A 20,736-nucleotide genomic window follows, 5' to 3' on the forward strand; every position below is an offset into this window, starting at 1 on the left:
AAAGGAGTACTTACTGGTTTTGACTGTGCGCCAACATACTAGCAAAGCATTGTGGGATTTGTAGTATTAGTAGTGTATACCGTCAATAGCTCTAATGCACATTTAACATTATCTCGTGGGTCAATTATAATTACATTGCGGGCCAAATTTTGCCCGCCGGCCTGAGTTTGACACATGTGATTTAGAGGGAGGGCTGCAAGAACGCAGCTTATCTAAGAGTGAGGTACATCTTTACTAAAATTGCTCCAAAGCTTCACTTATTACTTTTTTACATTTTGACTTCCTGGTTTTTGCATCTGTGAGAATGCCATATTAGGTCAGTTTTAGTATTTACTGCAGCCTTTCAGGCATAAAAACACACTATCATAAACACACAATCATAAACACACACTATCGACCAACAATCTTGTTCAGTCTCTGTTGTTTAAGGGTACATCTTTCACTCAGACGATTTCATTAGCAAAATATTGATAATTGACGCCATAAAGACCTTCAAGACCAGCTTTTAATGATTAGCCAAGACGCTGATGTCACTCTGACAGAGATAACAAAAATCCACCAGAAGCATGTGGAGGTGGGACTTGGCAGATGCGGGTGAGCAACACCCCCACAGAATTTAATATTAATTTATATTCTTTTTATGTTTATAAAAAAATACTCGTATGTATGTAAGTATCCCTGGTATCCCTGAAAGTAAAATCTTTGGTTCAACACAACATAGAAATAACTTCATGTTAGGTGCACTGTGGCGCTGAATCAGCAACTCTTAAAAGGCTTTTCCCTTGTCCAATGTGGGAGAACTAAAAAAAACAAAATCCCGTTTGTTGTCTGTAATCGGATTGGCCTGTCGTCCTGTTGGCTGGTGAACAGGGTTGTCTCAACTCAATCTGAAAGAGTTTTTAAGTTCTCAGACACAGTTTATGTTTGTCAACATACCTAACATGCTTTGCTGGGATCACGTCCGCCTTCATCAAAGTCATGCATCTGAAAGATTTAAGCACAAAGCTTTAAAATCAAGCAGCTGCAACTGAGAACAAAGACAAAGATGTGAGCAGGTGTTCAGCAGTTCTGTGGAGGAACGGTGGATTAATGAGCACAAATGAAGATTTAAACAGAAGCAAAGCAGATCTGAGAGAGAGAACACATAGTCTGCAGATGTTTGAGAACAAACATGTATGTTAACATATTATTGTTAAAGTGTGCTCTCACATTGAAAATCAATGCTCTTGGTTAAATAAGGATTGGATACTAATGAAATTCCTGTTTATGTGTCAGAACTTCAACCAAAGAGTCTTGTCTCTTTTCAGAACTCCAGCAGAGAGCGCTCTTGTATGAAGAAGAGGCATAGAGGTCATCATAGCTGCTTTTGTATTGAACAATTGGAACATGAAAGACTAGAACATGAAAAAACATGGCTTGACATCATAAATTGGACAAAATCTTTGGATGAAAACGAACAGGGAAGAAACGCAGAGTAAAAAAAATCGAATGTCCTCGTAGCTTCTGTCTGTATTGTCTCAGAAAAAGCCCTTCTCTTATTGTGCTGAAGTGCTGAAACACTTGTTTCCTTGTGTTTCACCTCTTGGCTTTCTGAGCCATTTCCAATCTTTTAAAGTGATACAGGAGACAGATTTTCAAGCTTTTTGAAGGTCTGTAAAAACTTTTCTGAGGACACTGGTTGAATCTTGTCCCTCCCTCTTTCTATTTGTAAAGAATCATGACTCAGTCTACTCCTACTAACTTAAAGTACTTTTTTTCTTATCCCTTTCTTAGTTTATAAAATTAGTAAAGTGTGGTTTAGAGTTCTAAGCGTTCAGTTGCAGAAGACGGTTCTACCTGCTAACCCTAAAATTTCCCTGCAAACCATGAAAGAGCAGTTGTGTTTGTAGGCGAGCCTCCGGTTGGATTATGGCGTTGGAGAACTGGGTTCAGGATCAGCTCTCAGGTCCAAGGGTTACCTCGAGGCTTCAGGGGTTCCTATAGCAGTAGGCTCATGCTGGCAGAGGGCTTTGGCAGGACCCAACAGTCTCAGGATCCCAGATCACTAATTAGGTTTGGGGACTGTGGTGAGGACAAAATAAACTCAGTTACAACTTTTGGGCTACTAAATAGAAACAAAGGGCTGAAGTTCTTTGAACTGCAAATAATTTAATATGATTTTTGTGTCAGACATAGCATGGAGGCAGAGCAGTGAATCATCCAGGTCTGCTGAGAGAAAAGACTGCGGTCTGTGGGAAAGCGCGATGTGAGAGAGTGCACGTAAGCAGGCGGGCATGCAGAGCAGGGGCTCAGCAAGGCTGTGAGCGAAAGTGAGACTGAAACAGAGAAACAGGGATTGCAGTGATACTTCTGTGTCCCAGTAGAGGTTACAGATAACTCAAGACTGTGAGGTTTATATGTGTGTGCGAGTCTGTGTGCACGTGTGTGTTTGCACGCGTGTGCGCGTGTGTGTGTGTGCGTGTGTTTGCCTAGGTGTGTGTGAATAAGAGTATGTGACAAGAGTCACGTTTAGCTGCAGATTGTGTGACACCACTTCCTGCCAAAGGGCCAAATCTTAAGTTTCAGCTCAGGCTTAGAAGAAAACTCTGGGTCGATGGTACACAGATGATTGTTTCTTCTTCATGCTCCTGAGAATGAGAAAAAATGTTTGTAACACAAAATTTAGAAAGAAATCTGCAACATTCATCAAAGACAGACTTCAACTGTGACAGGCAGAATGTAAAAAAGACTCTTGAGATTAAATACTTGTTGGTTGGCACATGTGAGGATTCGAGAGCTGGGGATGGGCTCAACATTTTGAAGAAAAAACTTAGACGGTCATTAAGAGGTTATAAACCGTGTAGGTGAAAGGCAGACTACTGAATGTTTTAGATTAATCTGCTTGTATGATGTCATCCCCTCTAGATGCTTTAAACCTGTTATAAACTCAGACTAATGAGTAACACGGTCAGTCTGAACTTCAGCTAGACAATCTGCTTTATACAAACGACTGTCATTAATCGGCAAAAAAAATTCAGAATCAAAAAACCTCTCAAAAAATTACTCAGAAGACCAGTTTTCATTGAGAAAAGAAGAGTTCAGCCCCTGGAAAAGCCTGCAAGTGTCTTCATAGTCAGATTTAGTGAAGGACTGTTGACAAACAGGGGTGTTGCCAGGTATGAGTTGATCCACACAAAAAGGTTGATCAGAAGAAAAACTTCAAGCCTAGAAATCTGGACATTTGAGAAGTGACCGTAGAGCTGAATTTAAACTTTTCTGAGAGAATTCATAATTTAGAAGCATTTTATTTGCAGATCTGAACTTTGAGTTTGTTCTGTCCTTTATTTCTGCATAGACATAATCAACATGAGTCACTTTGTTGCTGTTTTCATTGCTACAGTAGAGAAATCCTCTTTCCATTTGCTGAAATATCCATCTTTAGACTCAGTGGTGAAATGGTAGAGCCTCCGACTCCAAACCAGAAGGTTGCTACTTCAACTCCCTTCAGGATAAATGCTGATGGTTCCCCACCTTAAGCCCGAGTATTTGCTGCAAGTGATCTGGAGGTCAAATAAACAAGTTTTCAGAGATCTTTCTTTAACTGCCTCAATAGTGGAGTGTCAGCTCTGAGTAAGAGCGTTTGAATCTGCTGTGAAGTCTCACTGAAGACAAGAGGACTAGGACAAGGATCTGTATTGGTTGCAGCACCAGAATTGGTTCCAGAGCGCAGTTGGTCAGCAGGTTGTTACCACCTCTGATTTCACACACTCTGGTCATAAACTCAGTTCGGTTCTTCTGTGCTGGATTATTGGCACCAGTTTACAGTTTACAAGGCATGTCATCATCAGTTTACTGGATGCATTGTAAGAAGTGTCAGAGCCAATCATAAATTTGACTGTCTTTGTCTTCTTCTTCTTCACCACAAACGCCACATTTGGAGCCCTTCCTTCTCATGTTGTCCTTCTATGGGGATCTGTCCCTCCTAGACTGTCTGATGAATGTTGTATAATAAAGCTATTTTTACAACATTTTTTATAACTCTGACACTTAAAAGCCATGAGTCACCAGTGTGAATGCATTTATACCACATGATTATTCTTTAACCAAGTTTGGCTGCAGAAATGTGGAAGCAGGTTAAGGTTGCAGGATCTCATCTGTTCTTTACAAACGTAAGCCGACCTCCAGGTTTTCCTGGGGGGAGCCTTTGAAATGTCATCTAAACTTAACGCAACCACCATTAAACAGATCCAAAAACGCCTTTCAGTCCAAAATGATCTCCTTCTGGTAATGGTGCATGGAAAGAGCTTTGTTTACACTCCATCATGATCTCAGGAGCACAGGAATGTATCCATGATCCTGTCTGTGTGCATTCCTATTTGGAGCTGTCATTCCTCCTTAAATCCCGTTTTACTGAAGCAGTGTCTTTCCACTTGTTTGCCGTGACCATTTCTTTCTGAATCTGTCACACCACCCCAGGTAAGCACTACACTACAGTCTTGCTCAAGAAAGACATTTCGCGTCCGATAAACCAGAACGTGATTTTTGAGAGCAGAGTCAGATTTTAAGTAGGCCAAAGAACACATAACTCCAATTGCTGTTAAATTGCAACTAGGCTGCAGCTAAAGCTGAACATTTTGACGTCATCGTGATTCACATCACATGGTTCTGGTAATCTGTCAGAGCACGCATACCAGTAACTATCAGCTTGAAATTAGCACACACTACTAGCTGCGTTTACATGGAAAAAAGTAATCGGAAGGAACGCCTGATCGGAAGCAAAATGCGTCATCTAAACACGCCGTTCGAAATAGTCTGACCCGATCAGACTCATTCGGATCAAAATTTCTTTACGATCGAGGTAGGTGAGTTACGCCAATTGTTGATCCGACATGTGAGAAACAAATCAAGATATTTTGCACATGTAACCGCAGCTACTTATTCTGAACAGGACGAGTAGAGGTATCTAGCTCTCTAAAGCAACAGGAAAAAAGTCAAGATTCTGATTCTGATAAAGATTGTGGATTAATCACCAACCTCACAACCGTCACTTAGAGTTTTCTCTTTTATTATAAATGCTGAATCTTTTTCATCTCTTCCTGTTGTTTGGTGAACTCACATAAAACCATCATGAACTGGAATCTGCTTTGACAAACAGGAGGAGCCTGTTTGCAAGAGATCTTACTGTGTAACATATTGTAGTTTTGGAGTTTCAACAAACACGACAAAGCTTTTCTTAAGTTTCAACTCACTCATGATCTCTAGGATTTGAGGTAGATACAGAATACATGATAGATACAACAAAATCATCTAAATAGGACTTTATTTGAAACTTAACTTTAGTTTTAGCCTAAGCTTACATGAAGTGAGGTGGCTGCTCTGCACTCAGTCCATGAAAGCCAGCAGCATCACTCCATAACTCCATCACTCCCTCATGGGTACAATAAACTGGTTAGACTTTCAGCAGCAGAGCTAATCTTTGGGACTGTCTTGAAAACCCTCTGGATTCCTAGTATTCCTTTAGAATGCCACATGTGTTTGGATTTTTGGTCCAACGGACGTCATTCTCTGGTTTGTTTAGCGGAGCATCAGTGTGCTTGTTACATAAAGGCAGTTGAGGCTTGGAATGTGATTTCTGCTCCAATGTGAATGTGAATGCTATGGCAGTAAAATGTGATAGGTGTGGACTTCATTTAATGGATCTCATTAAATACACACAAAAGGAAAAACAGCAGAGGAGAACAGAGGTAAAAAGAACACTTTGTTTTTTTGCTTAATTTTGTCCCATGGGGTACCAAAGCTGATAAGAAACCTGAAGATGATGCCCCCAACCACCACTTCCCGAGACACAAAATCATATTCATGATGTAATTGTCTGCATTTAAACCTCAGTACCGTCACCAAAATCTAAAATTCAAGGACAGAATAGTTTCTTGGACAGATGCAAAACCAGAAAGGAGTTTTTTCTCCGGCTGACTGAAAGTACGTTAAGTTGCATTTTTATCTCAACAGATTATGAAAGGCCTCCAACAGTTTTAATCTGAGATGTAACACATTGTACCAAAAATGGTTCCCTACACTTTGTTGTCATTCTAGCTCCTTGAAAATAACCTCTAAGTACCGTAGTTAATCTTTTTTGAATGGTCACAACAAGATTACATTGTGCAGTACATGAAATTGTCTTTGAAATACTTGGGTACCTAGAGAACGTTTCTGTCTGCTGGTCTTATGAACAACCAACCAAATGGCTGCAGGCTTTGTGTCCTATTGTACATGTCGACTGGAACAGTGGAAATACTGAAACGTGAGATCTTTAAGGTAATATGAGCAGCTGTGAAAACCTTTGATTTTTCAGTTCTTTAAACAAGCAGTGAGTGAGGAGCAACTAAACGGGACAGAAAAAAATACTTGTTCATCACCAATTCTGCAGGATGTTCTAAATTGTTCATCTGTGATTTTCTGGTTTGGGTTTATGTTATTTCTCATTTTCCTTTCTGTGGTTTCTGTGCTGGCTGGCTGTGACTCTGCCCATTGTTTTGGTGATCCGTGGAGCAGTTACAGCTGCCTGCGCTTTGTTAATCAGCCCTGACTGCATATAAAGGAAGTTTGAGTCCTTAGTGGCGGCTCATTTTGTGTTGTTTCTAGTCCCCTGAGTATATGTTACCTAAGTTTATGTTTGTAGATAAAACCTTGGGACTTTGCTTCAATGTGCATGTGGTTCTTCCTTGCATCTTGGTTTCCTCCTGCTTGCTTATATGTGACACTATCAAAGAAATACTTCAACTGTAAGACAGAATGGAAAAAAACAATCCAGGAAATCACATCAAATGAGTTTGAAAAAATATTTGTGTAATGGTGCAGAAAATTTCCTTAGTATTTATCTCCTATAAATAATTAAAAATTCTGTCCCTGGCAGACCTGTCACTTGCTTGAACTGGTTTTCTGTAAGAAGGAAATTCTGTCGAAACAGGTGTTTTTCCAAGATCAAAGGTTTTCCCTAAAGCTCCAGAACAGTTTCAGTGAGGAGTTGTTGTATGTCTTTACTAAACCCTGTACACAGTTTCTGTACAACATAAGACCAGTTATTTCTACCACCAAACAGTAAGCCAATGGCGGGTCAGCTGTAATTGAAATGTGTCTCAGTGGTTTTGTTAAAATTCGAAAGAAACATGACCTTAAAGCAGTCAGGGCATAAGCTGACAAATAATGGTGTTCTAAAGGAGGAGGAGTTGGGAGCGAGAACTTTTTTTAAACATACATTCACTATTTATACTAGTGTAAAATAAAAAAAAGTGTTCAATCAAATAAAGTAATGTAAAGGCAGCATATTTGACAGTCAGACCCGGTCCTCACAGAGACCGGTTCTGATGTGAAGAAAACTCATCATCAGGGATCTGTCATATTGTTGTCTGGCTCATCTGTGCTCCTGAACCTGTACTTGTCTATGGCTCGTCTCTGCTCCTGCTCTTGTAATTGGCTGAGGACCTCGCCTCTGGCTAGTCTCTGCTTCTGCTCCTACACTTGGCTGTGGACCCTGCCTCTGGCTTGTCTAGCGCCCCCAGCTGTCCCCCAGTTCCATCTGGATTAAGCCCATCTGCTAAACTATTTGAACATGTAGGTGTAGTGTTAGATAAGCTTCTTCTCTAAGAGTTCTGGTACATTACCTGCCGCCCAAGAAGAGGATCTCTACTTTAGGTGGACACCCCTGAGGTTTCTTCTCTTTTTCCCAGAATCTTTTTTTAGGAGTATTTTCTTACCAAGAAAGTGGGTCTAAGGGCAGGGATGCCCAGTTTAGCCTAGTCTGTTTAGTTTAGTTTAGCCAATACCTATTGAATTCTATGACTTCATGTTTCTTTATGATTTCATGTTTATTATTCAATTAGCAGTATGAAGCCCATTGAGATGACTATTGTAATATTGGGCTATATAAATAAAATTGAAATTGAACTGTTTGATCAGTTCAAAACAAAAATGAACAACAATGATCCACAGGACTTGTATTGATATCAGTCATCTTTGCTGGACACCTGATTAGATCAGGATTTTCCCAGTTTGATTCTCCAGAGGCTCTCCACGACCTCCTTATGGGATAAAGAAAGGTTAAAACTGTCCATATTCAGTCATGTGATATGACAAATCTGAGATTTCATCCAGGAGTCATGAATGCGGATACAAGATAATCTCATTCATTTGTCTTTGCAGTGAAATTCTGTTTGCAGACCTTCATTCAGACTCCTTGTGGGTCACATTCCAGCGTTTCGGGACTATTGCAACACTTTCATTCTTCTGTTTCAGCCATTCTGAGGAAGACCTGCTGCTCTACTGTGGGTTCATTGTCTTGCTGCATGACTCCATGTTAGTCAGGCTTCAGCTATTTCACAGAGGGGTGGAATTGACCACTGACATCAAGGTGTCTGATTGGTCAATAGGACTAAAAGAATGATGACAAATTTTGAAGAATGATGCATTTTAAGAGAAGGTTGTTGCTTAACCGTTGTGCTATCCTAGGCACTTTACCATTGGGAGTTGGGTCATCTAGACCCACTAGACAGTGCACTGAACCTTTTTTCTTCAATGATTTGTGATCTTCACTGGTGTTCATGGATTACATGAAATCTTTCCACCTTTATCCACCTTTGTCATGGTAGGGAGAACACGTCAAAGTAAGGGTGGGGTCATCTAAGATAGCACAAGGGTTAAAGTAAAATGAAAGTGGAGAACCAGCAGTAAAGCCCCACTCCGACCATCTTCCGATCTATTTTAAAGTGATTTCATTAGTCTTTTAATGAGGATGATGCCGTTTTTAGGCAAAACATTTTTAGGACAGTTTCTGCAGAGCGGTAGGATTTCATTAGAATTCACCTCTGAGTTGTGGGTGGGACCGTTAGAACAGAGTAAGCTTGCACTCATTTCCTATCAATTCTTTGTTTACTCTCTCCCGCTAGTTTACAGCCCCTCACAACCCCTAACTTAACATTAGCAGTGGAACAAAAATAGTGAGCAATATCCTAGCTATACAGCCTTACAGTTTAGATCCAGAGTCCAGCTCAGAGGAGGAAAACAAAGACAATATACGATCTTTTTCAAATGAGGTTTTTTTGTCTGCTCCTGAGTCACAATGATTTACATTAGTTAATACTCAAAAATGCAATTTTCAGGTTAATTTTCTTTCTACATATCCTCCATCATGAGAAAAGTGCCCCCCCTCCTACATTTTTGGTTAAATTCGTTTTTCCATTGTCTGTCTCCTCGCATCACCAATATCATTCGCACTTCTCTTACGTTTCGCGTTGTCTCCACCGGTGTCAATATAGCAGTTGTAACCCTAATTCCTGACTTTCAAAGCTCTTCATAACCTCGCTCCACCTTGCCTTACTTAGCTCCTTCAAGTTGCCACTCCTGCCCAGCCCTTAGACCCTCCTCCTCCCTTCACCTGGCAGTCTGCTGTGCCTGTCTTGTCACCATGGGGAGCAGGGCTTTTAGCTACTCTGCCCCCCCCAGCTCTGCAACTCTCTTCCAACCTCCTAAATATGGGCTCACTCTCCAATTACATCTGTTATCTTAAAACTAACCTATTTCAACTCACTTATCCATTTTGATTTTAGCTGCACTCATTACATCATCTTGTATTTTAACCGTGCTCTTTCATCTTTTATTGCCTTCACATTTTTATATAGCTTTTTTACTATTTGCTTTATGTTTATTTTTATGTAGGTGACCTTGAGATTCTTGAAAGGCACCCAACAAATAAAATGTATTATTAATATTATTAAAAACACCAAAAACACAAGAGGGACTTTAAAGTCTCATTAACCCATACAGGTGCTACAAGTTTGGGATTGTCTGGGGCATGGAGTGACATAGAGAGAAGCATCTTAATGGGAGCTGTAGGAATGTCTTGAAGTTCATTTGTGAGTCGTGGGGCAGAAATGAAAATGAAACTTCAAATTGTCGTGTGGGTGGTAATCGTATCATAAAGTATTTGTTACTTATGATGTTACAAGTGATGCTGTCGTACGGTGCCCTTTAAGCAGCACTATAGCTGTCAGTAAGGTACGAGTACTGGTCTCTTTCCTGTGTACAAACTGTGTGCAGCACACACAGGGTGTGTAAGTAATAAATAGGTGCCTGTAGGACACCCGTAGTATGTCCACACAAACTACACTGTTTAATTTCCTCATTTCTAACAGTCAGGCTGCATGTAAGGAAAGTGTATTAATAATGTGAACAGCACTAACAGGTGGCTTGCACAGACCACAGGATTTTTTTTGGGGGGGGGAGCTAGATAATTCTGTATGACGTGCCTGCGTCTCTCCATGTGTTAAAGAGTTGTTGGGCAAGACACTGAACCCCTCATTGCTCCTGGTGGCTATAGGTTGGTGTCAGTGTTCGGCGGAGCCGGCATCAGTGTGTTTGCGGGTGAATTAGACTGTGACTGTAAAGTGCTCCAGGCCTTCTGACATATTTTGCCTCGCCTGCTCTCCCCTCAGCGCCCAACAACACACTTCTGTGGAGCATACTTGTGGCAAAAGGGGGGAATTCTGATGAGCGATGTGGAAAAATGTTCTCGCACTGAAACAAATACACAGCAGGTCCAACCTTCAAAACTGTTCTTGTGAACTAGTTTTGACTTTTTGTGATTTTCGGAAATGACTTCTGTAATAAGTAATCTGAGTTGAAAGGGGGAAAAAAATGACCACAGACTAAACAGAAACACAGAAAAGACCCTTATGATTATTTAACACAACAATAATCCACCATTTACCTGCATCAAATGATGGATGATAAAACCTACGATTGCATTTTAAATATCAGGAAACGTTAGACCCAAGTGGAGTTCCTGGACCAGATCAATGAAGCAATAAAAACACAAATAAACAACAACACTTTCTCATAACACCTTAAAAAACATACTCCATGACATTTAGAAGAACAATAGTTGCCCTAAATGAAATGCATTATTTTAGTTTAATTATTATAGGAGAATAAAAACATATTAGTTTTTTTGGCATACACGTTCTATTGTCCTGAGAAAATGCGTGCAAAAATGTACCGTTTTATCAAAACAGAGCAAAATAGAATACAAATTCATTAGTTCATACACTGAAAGTGTAAATGTTTACAAACTCATTGCTTACAGTAGCCTGTAAATATTGTTTAAAGGTCAAAATAGCCTCATAGACAGAGATGAGAAATTATTATTCACAGTTTAAACTAAGTTAGACCAAAGCTTTGTAAAAGTACCGTCTTGGTGAGAAGAGTTATTCACACAAGCCACAGATATGAAATGAGATGTATGACACACGGACAAAAAATGTCCCTTATGTACATCTGTGTACCCGTCATTTACAGTGAGCAGTGGAGATTAAAGGCAGTTTAATTGTTTTAAGTGGTTTCAAATGAATTTCTGTCCAGTTTTAGTTATAAATCATTTTTTGTATTTTTGATTGACAGTTGACATTTCAAAGGATAAACAAAGAGAGTCCGACAAAACAAGTTCTGCTCTTTCGGCTGTTTTTGTTCATCAGTTTAGCCTTTTCTTGGACATGAAAACATAAATGATGGTGTCTAACAGTGATGCAGAAGAACTGAACTGAAGCTTCTGCTCCCACAAACATGTGCAAAAACAAACATGTCATGACATCATTCAATGAAATAAGTCCTGCTGTCTCAACTCGACCTTCACCTTTCCTCCACATTAGCAGCTGCTGACCTGGCCAATAGCTGGAGTGCGTTGGACCAAACCCCCTCCATCAGTCATTGACTGTTCAGTCACACATCCTGTACGCCTGACGTGACTAACTGTCAGATCATGTGCTGATTTCTGGATGTTTTACCCACATTTTCCTCTGAACCCTGTTTGGCTTGAGTCAGTTAATGATTGATTCAATTGGGCTGTTGGTCAAAGTCATGCAGGGAAGAGAAAATACAGGAAAGTGAGCTGAATCCTTTGCTTTTGGTGGAGGTTAAAAGCTTCACCTTTGTTATTTTCAATTATTGATTGATCTTGTTCTGTAGAAAATGCACACAACACAAATTTAAATGATCCTCTTTTGTATATTTCTTTATTATACAAACCTAAAGACACAATAAAACAATAACAATCACAACTCTCCTTCCTATCATATTTAAATGAGCAAAGATAAGATAAATAGCCATACAGGTAACAACATACAGAGATAACTTAAATACTTAAAATAAAATAAATACTTTGGTTTAACATATTATTTGGATTCTTCACAGGTGCATTCTTCTTGACGGAGTGCACTGACATTTTCAAACACATTTGCAGACAATCTCAAAGCAACGTTGGCAGAAGGACATCATCCAGCTTTCTCAAGTTTTGACATTGAGTGAAGTTCAAGTAGTGACAAAACATCAACACGGTCACATTAAAGTGCTTCCTGTGACTTAAAAGGAGGTCACGTGACTCGCAAAGCTAACAAAAAACACTTTCTGCCCACTCCAAAAACTCTACAAAGCAGAGCATGACGCAACAGTTGACGTCCCAAAAGAAGCAACCTTTGCTGAAGGTTGAAAATCTCTTTAAATAATGGAACAATCCACCGGGCTTCTTCTGAAAATGTTCAAACCATTTTAATGGGATGAAACAATTCAGCCGAGAGAAAGGCAGGAGTCCCCTCAGCAAGGACTTGTGACCCTGTGACCTCCAAAGATTAGAGCACAAACAGAGGTGGTGGGATAAAAACACATCACAAGACGAGAGAATGGAAAATTAACTAGTCAAGCATTACCAGGTATTAACTGACCATATTTAAGGGTAAATAAAGTGAAAGTCTACGCAAACAACTCTTACAGTGATCTTTAGTCCTACAAAGATCCACAGCCTTCAAACCTAGCAGTGTAATCCTATTTTCTACCGAACAGGGAAATGCTTTAGTGTTTTTATGGTACAGAAAATTGAAGGCTGATGTTTTCCTCGTCCACCCAGTTTTAGAGAGAGACATAAATGGACTACAAGCATGTGTTTTTGCAAGTGCTCTGCTATTTTCTGCTCCTTCTTGAAACATTTTGGTCCCTTCTGCCTCTTTTAGACCAGATTTGTAACAGTTATGGCACAAGAAAAAACTGATTGGTGTGTTTCTGAAGCCATTTTTATTGCCATTTTCCTTTGGCAACTTGTAGCACATCATTATGGCCTCTGGGCATAAGAAGGGTTTGATGGAACACCACACCAAATGGGGTCCCAACCACCTCTAACCCACCAGCAGGAAGGAAAATAAAAATGTGTTACAAACGAAACAACATTTAGTGTTTGTTTTCCTGCTGGCATTTTGGGGAATCAGTCCTTCGACATCCAGATGACAGACCTGCATGGTTGAACAACTGTGCAAACTACTTAAGCACCGGACCCCATAGAAGGCACATTGACCTCCTCTTTCATGCTAAAATATCTGACAAAAGTAATCGTGTTAGGTTCATAAAGTCCAACCAGGGAGAATGATGTTAATCCAGAGCTCCACGTTTGGACTTGCCAAAGACTTTGCCAGCGCAGCAGCCACTGTAATAGCTCAAAATCAAACTGATCATTATGTGACTGGTTTTCTTTGTGTCTGCACGCTAACACTCCTCCTGTTAAGATTTAGCTTATTATGGGAAAAAGTCTGGACAGTTCATATCCGTGGAGTCCTTCTGGATGATGAAGACTCCTATTTAAACTGGACAGATGAAGGGGTTCATGGATGTCATCTGCTTGGAAGAAGATGGGCTCTGACAAAGCTCTAGCTCACGCTGCGAGGTTAAAGTCCCATGGAAGGCTTAAGCGATGGTTCAGTGAGCTACAGGAGGTCAGTCAGCATACAGGGCACTTGTAAAAAGAACTGTCTTCTATTAGCAGGATCAGTCTGAAGCCTCTTGGCCTTTTAGAGATCCAGGTGGAAATTTTTAAAAAGGCAAATGCCCCCTCTGGGTGGAGTGATTTAGTCTAAATCACTTAGAATCAAGTACTGAGGGTAAAGGCACCACTTAACTATGTTGGGTGGAACACACGTATTACCCAACGTCCCCACATTCTACCCAACGTTTTTTAATGCAACTAAGACATTTAAAGATAAGAAACAGAGGAGACTTGTGCGAGGTGCTCTGGGTTCTTTCTCATCCATAACTGTGGGGGCTCTTTGGGTTAAAGGGGGATGACTCTTCTCTACCTTTCTGCCCAACAAGTTGATATAGACGATGGCTGAGGTTCTGGACTTGGCATGTTCCCAAGAAACAACCAACCCTCATCAGCTGAGCATTATGGGGGTATTGATGGACCCCTCGAGGGTGTGTTTGGCGCCGTGTTCTTAGCGCCCTCTGCTGGGGCGCCCTCTGCGTAGGATTCCGCTCTGCTGTGTTGGGAGACATTGCTTTCAGGCGGAATGCCTTGATTTGTCTCAAGAAACCAGACTTCCATTTTCCGGATGGGCTGGGGGAGGGAGATGTGGCGATGGTGTCGGTACGACTTCCTGAAGCAAAGGACAAAGGTGTTTGCTGGGCAACAAGTTTGCTGAAGAAATCCTCCCTGGAAAGAGTAGAAAAATAAGATGAGTAAATTTTTCAAACAAATAAAAAAAGGGGGTTGTTTTAAACATTGAATCATAAAAAGGTTTAAATGTAAAAAAAACAATTTCAAACCATAGAAACCAACCAGCCTTAAGCTGTGATTGGAACCATCTTTGTGCTACATAAACCCTGTTATAGAATTCAACCAATAGATCTGCAAATATCGTCCTAAAGAATGGATCATGGACACTCCGGACCAAAAGATGGCACAGTCAAATGTTACCTGGGTCAAATAAATCCTCAATGTCACTTGGTTTCTGGGGTGACCCAAAGGTCATTAACTGCAGATGTGTGTTTGGGCCAAATGTTCTCGGGCAGTGGCACACAAACGCTTTGATAAGAACGTCATTTTATCTCATCGCCTCATATCGTTCTTTTTCAAACAAAACATTTTCAAACCGATTTTGTGATTTAGGACATAAAACTTAAAGGTTTATGTTTTTGTTCCATGGAAAAGCCTGTTTAGCCTGTCATTTGCGTGCTGATGGACTCTAATGAAGGACAAAAGAGCTGAACTGAAAAATAAACCAACAAACCAGTCAGATATGGGAGATATGAGTGTTTTAAGACCATGATGTTTAATGGAACAGAAATTTCTGGTCCGTTTGTCCAGATTACAGAGTTTCTGAACTAATTGCTTGTGATCATTAACTTTGCAGTAAATGATCCATAAAGTTGAACACTGAAAGCAGCATTTAAAGCCACTCAGCAAACAGCACTGACCATCTGCTCATTGTTTGACCAAGACAATTTGACCCCGCTGGTCACCCCTTAACTATTAGAGTTGTTTGTGTTTGCTCTCCTTGAGGGTTAACCCTTCAGCATTACCATGAAGAGGACTAAAGCCTCCAGTAGCACTATCAGTTCTTACAACCGTTCTTACAACCAAAGACCATACATGGTCTTAACGTAAAGGCCGTCAGAAAAGTAAAGTTCTTTTAAACCAGAGTCGGGTTGCTTCGTATTTAGATCTTCCAGACTCTAGACCTGTAGTCCAGCAGTGCTTGTGTTGGAGCCAATCGTCATAGTGAGAGAGCAGACACACTCTTTTTTCAGGTCAGTCTTGATGAGTCATGATGCCACATCACCAAGTAAAAACCAACTGCAAGCTTTTCAGGTGCTGCCAGAGGCTGACTAGAACCAGACAAGCTTTCTATCCAACAGAAGTGAAGACAGCTGTCATTCAGCTTAGACATTTGGACAGTTCATGTCTGACAGCTGCTCCATCTTTGGAGGTTTGTGTGCTCCAGAAGCGCAGAACAGTAATCTGTGGTGCTGATGACATCATAGTTTTTGCCTGGATCCAGAATTTTAAAAGTTTAAATTCAAAGGAAGAACAAATACTTCTTTGTCCCTGAGGAAAAATAAAAATCTGTGAACCCAGAACAGGATTTGGCTGGTTTGGAAAATGAATGGATGGAGAAATATTTTCAAATGTAGAAAAAAACTTTAGTTTGAAATGCTTTGACAAAATTTAACATCCATCCTGTTCAATTAGGCTTGACTGTCCAGACTTTGCCACTTAAAAAACGTTTCCAATCTGATCTCAGAAAAGACTAGAGTTTGGCGTAACAGTTTGAGTCCTCTGGTTGGACACCTCCGACTGGCTGACGATCAAAGGCATGTGAGCTTCCTCATGGGTTCAGTCTGCTAAGCTTTTTGCCGCCTCCCTGCCTTTAGCTTTGAAGCTTAAGTCAAATGTTTATATGGCAAAGTGTGAATTTGGGGAATTTTCTCCAATATGAACCCTGAAGAAAGCCTCAGTGTGTTAGGTGGGACAAATACCATGAATAACTACTGGTACTTGGATTTAAGGGGTAGGCAAAGTGATAAGCACTCTGAACAAACAGAAAATACTGTGAAATGTTGTCGATCTTGAACCATGATGAACATGATTGCCAAACTTACAAATAGAGGCTCAAATCAGCTGCACATTGCTGATTATTTTTTCGTTTTTTTTCTTTTCTTCTCCTGCTTGTTAAATCTCCCAGGAGATGGTGACGCTGCCATTTAACTGAACAAAATGCCAAGTTGACCCCTTTTCATTTAGTTAATGTTTTTTCCTTTGCTTTATAAATGACACAGTCTCTGGCTGTTCCTGCTCACATGTGCACTAACCAGTGGAAACCTGTTTTTATGGATGCAAAAGCTGGAATTTGGGTCTTAGAGGTTAATCCACAGTGGAATTCTCCTCCTGCTTAGTAGCAGCTTTCTCCTTCCTCCACTTCTCTTTGTAGTTGAGTAAAAGCCACTGTCGAGGTGTTTCCAGTCACTCTATACGCATAAGGTTTGTTTTATTTAGAACGAGTGCTAAAACCTCATTCCTGTGCCATGCCTTTCACAGGCAAAGGCCTGCGAAGAGTTTTTAAAAAAGCATTGTAGCAGGGAACTACCCAAAAATATAAATTTATTCATTTTCATAACCTGCTAAACCTCTTTCTGAGTCATGGGGTTGCTGGAGCCAACCTAACTGCTGTTGGGAAAAGGCAGGATACACCTTGAACAGGTTGGCGGTTGCTGCAGGGCCATGGACATAAATTCAGCTCAATATTATGTTCAGTGATTGGGTTTTAAAGATCTTCAGGATTTAAGAGAGTGAACCGTCATTTTGTTTCATTGAATGATTAAACAAACGTAACTACAATCTATAAACAAAGAGTGACTTGTCGTTTCATTGGTCCTGATCCAAAAGTCTGACTGCAAATCGGCTTTGCATATCCTTTGTGTTGGAGCAATGACCTGCTAGCTATTTTCGAGATCTTTATTGTAAAGCCAGTCCATTCTGAAATTTCACTTGCTCTTGCTTGTGACCGCCGCGGTTATGTAAAAAGACAATGAGGGAGATGTGCTGTATGCGGCCTGAACAACACACAATTTGGCCTTGTTTGGAAAGAGTTGGGTACTTTGACAGGTTTTGCCATGTCCATATCAGGACACAGAGACAACACAAACACGGAACATGGAAGGAATTGCAGACATCCGAGCTCAGCACTCGGCACGTAACAGGCAAAAATTTCTGTTATTATTTGAGAGTCAGTGTGTGACAGTAACAGGACGTGATGTGCTGAGCAGAGGTGGAGAAAGAGGGAGAATTTAGAGACCTCTTAAAAAACCAAGGTGTTTATGCGAAGATATTTGAGGTGAAAGATATCAGGAGAGAGCTGTGGAGCCAGGCATCAGCTGTGGTGTAAGAGGACTGGACTCAGATGTGGGTCGTGCTCAGTCATAACTGAATGTTCTGTGAGAGAAGAAACTGTCAGTGAATTCAGCTGATGGTTAACACTACAGCTGCATCAGCTACTTAAGACAGACAGATAAAACAGCCACCTGACCACTCCAGCCTCTACGCAACCTACAGTCTACAGCTAAGTTTATGTGGAATTTGTATGTTCTCCTCATGCGTGTGTGGGATTTTTCTCCACACTGGTATTCCTCCCACGGCCCAAATACATGCTTCATATTAATAGATGAATATAAATTGTCTTTAGGTGTGAGTGTGTGCTTGTGTGTCTCTGCGTGTTCCTGGGAAGGACTGGCAAACCATCCAGGGTTCACCCCGCCTTTGCCTAACAGCAGATGGGATAGGCTCCAGTGTCCTCATGATCCCAAAAGGAATCAAGCAGGTTTGGAAAATGGGCGGGAAAGTCTTTTTTTATTGCTTGGTTTGATGCTTGTCTTTCATGCTTTGTTTAGTTTATAACTTTTACGATAAATTGATACTTCATCAATAAGTTTATTGAATGAAACTCCTACAGTGTCAAATAATCAAGGACTAATGCAAAGTCTTCCGTCTTGGTTTTCTTCAAGTTTCTTGAGTTTTTCTGTGTCGCTTTCATGTAGATACTTTTCATGGGTTACAAGAATTTATACATAAATAGAGGTATTATGGACTTTGTAGAACATTAGAGATAAATATTCCTCTCTGATTCACAGCGGAGGGAGCACTTGTGAATTCAAAAAACACCAGAAGAGGTCGCCCTTGAATACTAACTTTAACACTTGAACTTTAACAACACCCAACAATCTGAATGAGATGTAAGCTGGTCTGTCCATCATTCCTGTGTTTGCTGCTCTTTTGCCTCATTGCTTATTTTTCAGGATATGGCCACTATAAGGTAAGTCACTTAAAGGCTGGAAAAGTACAAGTGCTCCATTCATCTCCACACAAGATCCTTTACACAGCGCTAACTTGGCGTTTCTGCCTGATTCATTCATAAAGACAAACTGGTTTTACCACAACAGACAAAAGAGGATCCTACACTAAAAAGTCCTTCTATAAAGTTTCTCAGTGGGTATAGTAAAGTGTGTTGTGAGGGAAAAAATATGAATAAAATGTGAATTTTAGTGTCATGGTAGGTTTTTAAAAATAGTTTCAGCAGGAAGAGCATTAAGCTACTTTCAGAGATAAAACATGCCGGGGTCACCATGAACCTACCTCTGATTTCAAACACTTTTTTAAAAAAATACATAAATAAACAAATGGAAGATGTTTTTTTACACTTTCAATACTTAACATGCCTGCTTCTAGCTGTAAAGACGACTTTTGTTGGAGAAACAGATAACACCTTTGACCTTGAAGCTACATTATCAACTCTGTAGGACATAACAAAAAACGTGAGCAAACGTCTCTGCGTTTTTTTACACATGACTATGAGTCAGCCTTTCAGCTTCAGGAAAATCCAAGATACTAGCGTTAGCTTCCAAACCTGCTAAGAAATCACACCAACCTCTGACACATCTTTATGTTCAACTCACTCACAACTGCTATCGATGCCAAAGGTTAAACTAAGCTCATGCCAAAGGTCCCTCTAAATGTAATCAGATATTTCTCTATTTTATAAGGTCCCAAAGGTGTAAATTAAACTGATGCTGGTTATTTTTGACACTTTTATGAACAGATTTAATTAATTTAGTCAAATGTCTAGTAACGCTGACTTTAACAAATGGACATTTTTCTGATGACTTCTACCATCAAACATGACACATTTGAAAGACAAACTCTGTTAAATGTTATCATGACTAAACAAGATAATCACCTTCATAAAAGTTTTACTTTAATGAAGGACAAAAATCTATGCAGCAGAGTTTCTCTGAGCTTTATTTCCATTCATTCATAAAAATATTTATGTTTAGAAGATGCTCAGTCATTGTCCAGTCATAACAGGATTCTGTTGACCCACTCTGGGCTCTATTATTCAGGTTCAGTTGCTCTGAAGAGCAGAATCTAATGCTTATTTATTTCAAGAGAATCTAAATAGTAGAAGGCGGTATAAGACATTTTCTTTCTGGATTCAAAAATGATTTCGTGTCGGCCTATTTCACTGATCCACTCTCACCAGAACCTTTCGTCTACTTTGGGTATTTGAAAATAACGCAGGCCTTTAAAGCGTCTCTATTTGGATGATATTTTGAGGACAAGGCGCGCAAAGCTCCTACCTGTCTGCGCCAGGACGCTCTCCGGCCGGAGAAGCCAACAGCTGCTGCAGGGAAAGCAGGCTGATGCAATAGACAGTGAGCGGGAGGAAGGAGCGCATCTCCGGGTCCACTTCACACCTTCAGTCTCAGAGGGAGGGGGCCCAAACGGACGGACAGGAGCCGGATGCTGGGTTTGGATCCAAAGCTTCACAACAAGGAGGAGACGGCTGAGGAAATATTGCAGATTTGATAAGAATTTGAAAAAAAATCGATTTGCTTTAAAAGCCATGCACTGAACCCCCCCCACCCCCACCCCAGCCATTCATTAAAAAAAAAAAAAAAAAAAAAAACAGTCTCACCTTTGCATAAACACTTTAGTCCAAAGTTTTTCCTCATGAAATCAATCCTCTCACTCAAGATCAAGTTCCAGTGTGAAGCTGCGGTGGTGACGTAGGGGGATTAAATAGAGAGTAGGCGGAGCCACGTGCTCCAGGTTGACACTGAGCAATTTTTAACTGAGAGGAAGTTTCTACACCAGAAGATGCACCAGCACTTTTACGAGCTTTTCTACAGTAAGGCCAGCCTGAGTGTATATTTTTATTTAACGCCCAGATACATTCTTTTCCTAAATAAAATTCATCTCATAATTAACAAATGAATAGGAACTGAAAGTACATTATCATAAGCCATGGTGTGGACAAATTTTGAAGAAATTCTTTAGTTGTCGCCCCTTCTTCTGGTTCATATCTTCCCAGTCAGACGCATGTGTAGAGCAGATAA

The 20,736-nt window shown here is 40.4% G+C and overlaps 1 protein-coding gene across 3 annotated transcripts; it reads right to left on the bottom strand.

Moving 5' to 3' along the window:
* Nucleotides 1-12,013: 12,013 nt before the first annotated feature.
* adm2a (adrenomedullin 2a) lies at nucleotides 12,014-20,453 on the bottom strand. Of its 3 annotated transcripts, none has more exons than XM_011490976.3 (3): nucleotides 20,316-20,453; nucleotides 19,978-20,183; nucleotides 12,014-14,500 (listed from the first exon to the last, which is right to left on the bottom strand). In XM_011490976.3, the coding sequence occupies exons 2-3, from the start codon at nucleotides 20,073-20,075 to the stop codon at nucleotides 14,092-14,094; spliced, it is 507 nt and encodes a 168-aa protein (XP_011489278.1). In that variant the 5' UTR covers nucleotides 20,076-20,183; nucleotides 20,316-20,453; the 3' UTR covers nucleotides 12,014-14,091.
* Nucleotides 20,454-20,736: the final 283 nt, after the last annotated feature.

This window comes from Oryzias latipes, chromosome 23 (assembly GCF_053564925.1).
Source record: "Oryzias latipes strain Hd-rR chromosome 23, Olatipes_Hd-rR_3.1".
Classification (NCBI taxonomy): Eukaryota; Metazoa; Chordata; class Actinopteri; order Beloniformes; family Adrianichthyidae; genus Oryzias; species Oryzias latipes.